Source organism: Leptopilina boulardi, unplaced genomic scaffold, assembly GCF_019393585.1.
Source record: "Leptopilina boulardi isolate dan_hultmark-lab unplaced genomic scaffold, ZJU_Lbou_2.1 LbouV2_233, whole genome shotgun sequence".
Classification (NCBI taxonomy): domain Eukaryota; kingdom Metazoa; phylum Arthropoda; class Insecta; order Hymenoptera; family Figitidae; genus Leptopilina; species Leptopilina boulardi.
Genome location: NW_026137789.1, coordinates 381,563 through 387,357, shown reverse-complemented (window position 1 = coordinate 387,357; position 5,795 = coordinate 381,563). Strand labels below are relative to the sequence as shown.

At 37.5% G+C, this 5,795-nt stretch overlaps 1 protein-coding gene across 1 annotated transcript; it reads right to left on the bottom strand.

The window, feature by feature from the left end:
* Nucleotides 1-365: 365 nt before the first annotated feature.
* LOC127280283 (uncharacterized) lies at nucleotides 366-5,573 on the bottom strand. The gene has a single exon (XM_051303189.1). It carries the CDS (start codon nucleotides 5,571-5,573, stop codon nucleotides 366-368), a length of 5,208 nt encoding a protein of 1,735 aa, XP_051159146.1.
* Nucleotides 5,574-5,795: the final 222 nt, after the last annotated feature.

Sequence of the window (5,795 nt, the reverse complement as noted above, 5' to 3'; positions counted from 1 at the left end):
TCATTTATTGTGAAAACGCGTGCAAATTAAATTTCCTTATATTTTTTATGTTGTTTATTTAACTGCCGCGTGGATGTTAATTGTTCTTTGATCTAAATGATTATGAATTAAAAAACTTGTCTAAATTTAAAATAATGGTAAAATGTTCAGGTTAAAATTAATTCACAATTTGAAATTAAAGAAAAACGTTTATTTTAAGTTGACAGACTGAGTGTTGGATCACGACTGACCTTCGTCAATGAATATACAAATTTCGACAATTTCACGATACACACACTAACAAAATTTCTACCACAATTAAATTCAAAATTATATACTTGTCGTCGACATACCGCCGGCCTTGAACGGCTTGCGTTCAATTTTTATTACATTTCAATCGGCAACGGAGACAATGTCTTTAATCCACGCTTATATACTCCATCCTTCGTACGCACATCCACCACACGAACAATATCATCCTTTCCCGGATAAATCTTCTCAATCCTTCCCAACAACCATCTTAGTGGTGTTTGATTATCATCTTTCAACAAAACAAATCCACCAATTTCCACTTTTGACTCTCCCGTATGCCATTTATTTTTCACTGTAATTTCATTCAAGTATTCTGTGTGCCAACGTTTCCAAAAATCAATTTTCATTTTTTGAATGTGCTGCCACACAGAAAGTCGATTTACTTTAATATCTGAATAATCCACAGATGGAACAGTTTGGAAGGATTGCCCTATTAAAAAATGCGCTGGAGTCAAAACCATTAAATCGTGCGGATCAGATGACATCGGCGTAAGAGGGCGAGAGTTCAAAATCGCCTCTATTTCACACACAAGCGTCTCGAACTCATCGTAACACAACAATGTTTCCCCGATTGTTCTTTTTAAATGGTGTTTGAAGGACCTTACAGCAGCTTCCCAGATGCCTCCAAAATGTGGAGTACGTGGCGGAATAAAGTGCCATTCAATTTTTTGTTCAGCTAAATTTTTTGTTATTTTTTCTCGATCTTTTTCCGAATTTAGCATGCTGTAAAGTTCCTCAAGCTCATTTTTTGCGCCCTTAAAATTCGTCCCGTTGTCAGAATACAATGCCTTGCATTTTCCCCTTCTCGCAAAAAACCTACGCAAACACGCCAAAAATGCATCAGTGGTTAAATCACAAACAACTTCCAAGTGAATCGCCTTGGTGACCATACAAACAAATACTGCGACATAAATTTTTATTCTATTTTTATTTCTATATTTTTTCTCCTTGACGAAAAAATAACCACAAAAATCTACACCTACGTTCTCAAAAGGTCTCGCTGATTTAAGTCTAACTTCTGGTAAATTTCCCATTTTATAACCAAATTCTTTTGGATTGGATCTCGCACATTTTACACATTTATAAATACAACTTTTTACGGCGCTCCTTCCATCTACAATCCAATAATTTTGTCGAAGCGAATATAATGTACAATTTACTCCCGCGTGCAAAGCTCTCTCATGGTACTCACGAATCAAGAGAAGTGTTATGGGATGATTTTTAGGAAGGATTATCTGATGTTTCTGATCATGATTTAAATTAGAATATTTAATTCTTCCCCCCACTCTCAGTAAGCTTTTCTCCATCATCGGACTCAAGCGAATCAATTTCGATCCCCTTGAAACCTCCCCACCACTTGACAGATCCCTGATTTCCCCTGCAAATGCCTCGCGTTGGACCAGTAGTAATATTCGCAATTCAGCTGACTTGAATTCCTCAACCGAAAGCAAACCTTTGCGTAATTCACCTTTCTTAAATCTCACGAACCGTAAACAATAAGCAACCACACGTACCAAAACAGTCCAAGATGAAAAACGCTCACTTAATTCAAATTTCTCAATCGTCTTGACTGTCAAGGATTTAATTGCTCGCCTTTCAGGAACTTCCACTGCCTTCCATTTTTGTTCAGGCCACACAGCTTCCGGTTGCTCCAACCATTCTGGACCTCTTTTCCAAAGATTACTTTCGATAAATTCTGAGGGTGATAATCCACGAGAAATTAAATCCGCTGGATTCTCTTTCGTTGGAACATGTTTCCATTCTTCACTACTCGTGAATTCCTGAATTTCAGCGATCCTGTTGGCCACGAATGTTTTGAGTTCATGTGAAGGAGTATTTATCCAATTTAGTACAATAGTGGAGTCAGTCCAAAACACCACTCGTGAAATACTCAATCTCAAGGCCGCCACCGCTGCCTTGTGCAGTCGAACCAGCAACAGCGCTGCGCACAATTCCAATCTCGGGATGGTAACGAAATGTAAGGGCGCTACCCGTGACTTAGAGCACAATAGTAAATTATAATAATTTCCATTTCTGATCACTCTCAAGTACAGACACGCTCCGTATGCCTTCTCGCTCGCATCTGAAAAACCATGAATCTCTATTAATTCATTTTTCTCGCGACGTATTGTTCTTGGAATAGACCATTCATTTAATCGTTTCAGCTGTTCAACGTAATCCTTCCAGAATTCCACCGCTTCAACAGGAACAGGATCGTCCCAGTCCAGTTTATTTTTCCACAATTCCTGTAGGCTGATTTTTGCGCAAATTATTACAGGGGATATTAATCCAAGTGGGTCGTAAAGTTGCGCAACCTTTGAAAGTATTGTTCTCTTAGAAATGAGCTGCTTTTCGGAAGATTGGTTTATCTCGAACAAGAGTGTATCCTCTTCAGGATTCCAACACACTCCCAACATCCTCGAGGTTGAAGAATGTTCTTTATCCAGATTCACTCGCATCTTGATGATTGTATTTGGAAGATCCTCGATTAAATTATAGCAATTAGACGTCCATTTTGACAATCGTAAACCAGCAGCATTTGTTATCCCTATTATCTGATCTCTTATTTCCACAGCCTCTTCCATGGTCTCTGCTCCCGTGAGCATATCATCCACGAAGAAATCCTCTCGTAACACAAGTGCAGCTATAGGAAATCTTTCTTCTTCGTCGTCTGCTAGCTGCTTTAAACACCTGACTGCCAAAAAGGGAGCAGCTGATGTACCATACGTTATGGTGTTTAATTCGTAAGTACTCACAGGCTCACTGGAATTGAATCTCCACAACATTTTTTGAAATTTTCTGTCTGCAGGCTCCACCCAAAATTGACGGAACATCTTTTCAATATCGGCACCCAGAACTATTGGATGTTGCCTAATTCGAAGCATGAGTTCAAAAATTCCATCCTGTATTATTGGACCGGCTCTCATTACATCATTCAATGAAATCCCTGTAGATGTTTCCGAAGAAGCGTCAAATACCACTCTCAGAATTGTTGACAAACTCGATTCCCGAATAACTGCCTGGTGAGGTATAAAATACCCTTCTTCCTTTTTTGTCTCTACTGGCTGCATATGTCCCAAGTCTAAGTAAGTCTTCATAAATTCGTGATATTGAATCTTTAGATCTGGATTACGTTCCAATCTTTTCTCCAGCGTAAAAAATCTTCTTGCTGCAATTTCAAAAGAAGAACCCAATTCTTGTAATTTGTCCGTAAATGGTAAACTAACCATATATTTACCATCATTCATCCTTCGAAAATTTGAAACAAAATGTTCCTCGCATGTAATTTCCTCCTCAGACTTGTGACATCTTTCCTCTATGTTCTCCAGCTTCCAAAATTTTTCCACTTGTTCTGAAAGTGAATCTCGAACCATATGACATCTCAGACTTGAACTTCCAGGAACTCCCACCTTTCCTACAACTATCCAACCAAGTTTAGTACTTTGTAAATAAAGTCGTGGTGCTGCTAAGGGAATTTTTCCATCTTGTAATAATTCATAAAAAATTTCTCCACCAACTAACGCATCAATTTTACCTGGTTTGTGGAAACTGGGATCCGATAATTGAATTTGAGAAGGAATGCTAAGATTATCTTTATTTATTGGGAAGTTGGGAAGGTGACTGGTAATGTGAGGAAGTACCATGAAAGAAAGTCTGCCTGCATATCCTGAAACATGTGATTTAAATTTTACATCTACCCATTCTGCGCTTTTTATTGCATTATTATTTACACCTTCAATAGACGAGTCAAATTTTCTTTTCTTTAGTCGTAATCGCGTTACACATTCTTCGGTAATTAAGTTTGGCTGAGAGCCACTGTCGAGTAATATTCTACATGAATGAGATTTTCCTAATGTGTCAAACAATCCTATATTTGCTGTAGACAATAAAACTCTTGACGCGTCTAAGACATGCATATTTTTTACATTTGATGAACTATCGCTATTTTGTATTTTTTCCTTATCTCGTTCAGCATGCAACAGCGTATGATGTTTCTTTCCACAAATGGTACAATTACTACAACGACATTCATTGATTCTATGATTACGCCTAAAACAGTTAAAACATAAACCTTTCTTTTTTACAATTTGAACTCTTTCATCTGTTGACAATTTTGTAAACTGCTGACAATTTTGAATGTAATGATTTTCGCTACACATCGGACAAGAAATTGAACCCTGAGTATTTACAAATGCTTTGCTTAAATTCCTTCTATTCGTATGAGTGTGCGACCCCCCACCAGCCGTCGACTTCAGAGGCTCTATTTGGTTATTACTGTCACTCTTAATAGTTTCGAGTATCTCGCATCTTGTCTTTAGAAATTTACTGAAACATTCAAAGGTAGGCATCGCACTCCCCGTCACCGATTTTTCCCACTCCGTCCGAGTGTCCCTGTCCAGCTTACCAGTGATAAGACAAATTAAGGGCGTATCCCAACTATCAGTGGGCTGGCCTAATACATTCAAAGCCCGCACATGTCTTAACATCGAGTCTACCAAATTTCTCAAATTAAACGAGGAATCTCTATTTGCATTAGGCAATTCAAAAATCGACTGCATATGGTTTTGAACAATTATGCGTCCGTTGTTGTATCGTTCGTTTAGTAAGTCCCAAGCTACATTATAATTATTATCAGAAGTTGACAAATTATCGATTACTTTTGCCGCGTTATCTTTTACATAAGCCCTTAAATATCTTAATTTTTGAATTTTTGGAATTGACGCATCCTCATGAATTATGGCCTTAAATGCATCTTTAAACCCCAACCAATCTTTATAATCCCCTGTAAAAGTTGGCAAATCAAGTTTCGGTAAAGGGAAGTGCGAACCAGAATGTATACTACTACCTCTAGAAGCCGTAAGCTCACGCAAAGTCGCAAGCTCATTTTCCCTTTGAAGTGCAAGTGCAGCTTCAAGCTGTGCGATTCGCTCCCGATTATGTCCCTGATCAACTTCCGATTCTTGAAATCTACTCGTTACAAATGTAGCTGAACGTTCTTTTATTAATTTCGAAGCTACTGCACAAAGACGAAAATAATTATCTTCAAATTCCATACGTTCAGTTTCGCGATTTGGATTCGGCACAAGTATTTCTAATTTACTTTGAGTTCTATCATAAATATCCCACGTCTCTTCTATCTTTGCTAATCTAAGTTTAAGTTCCTCTACATCCACAATATCGTTAAAATTTTCATTCGTGCATTTTTCTATATACGTTTTAAATTTAGTCAATCGAGTTTTGCAATTTGTCCTAGTTTGTCTCAATTCCTCTAACTCAGGCATTTTAATATCGTTATTATCGTCGATTAATTAATTACACGAAATTTACAAATATACAAAAGATTATAACAATTTTATTTATTTCTTACTCAGATGTTGTTGTTTTTCTGACCTTCAACCGCTTCTCTGTAGTGACTTGCTGCTTTCAAGCTGCTGTTTGAAGAACGCCTAAATTTTATTTCTTGAATTTATTCCTTAAATTTCGTTTCTTCTCTCTGGATTTTT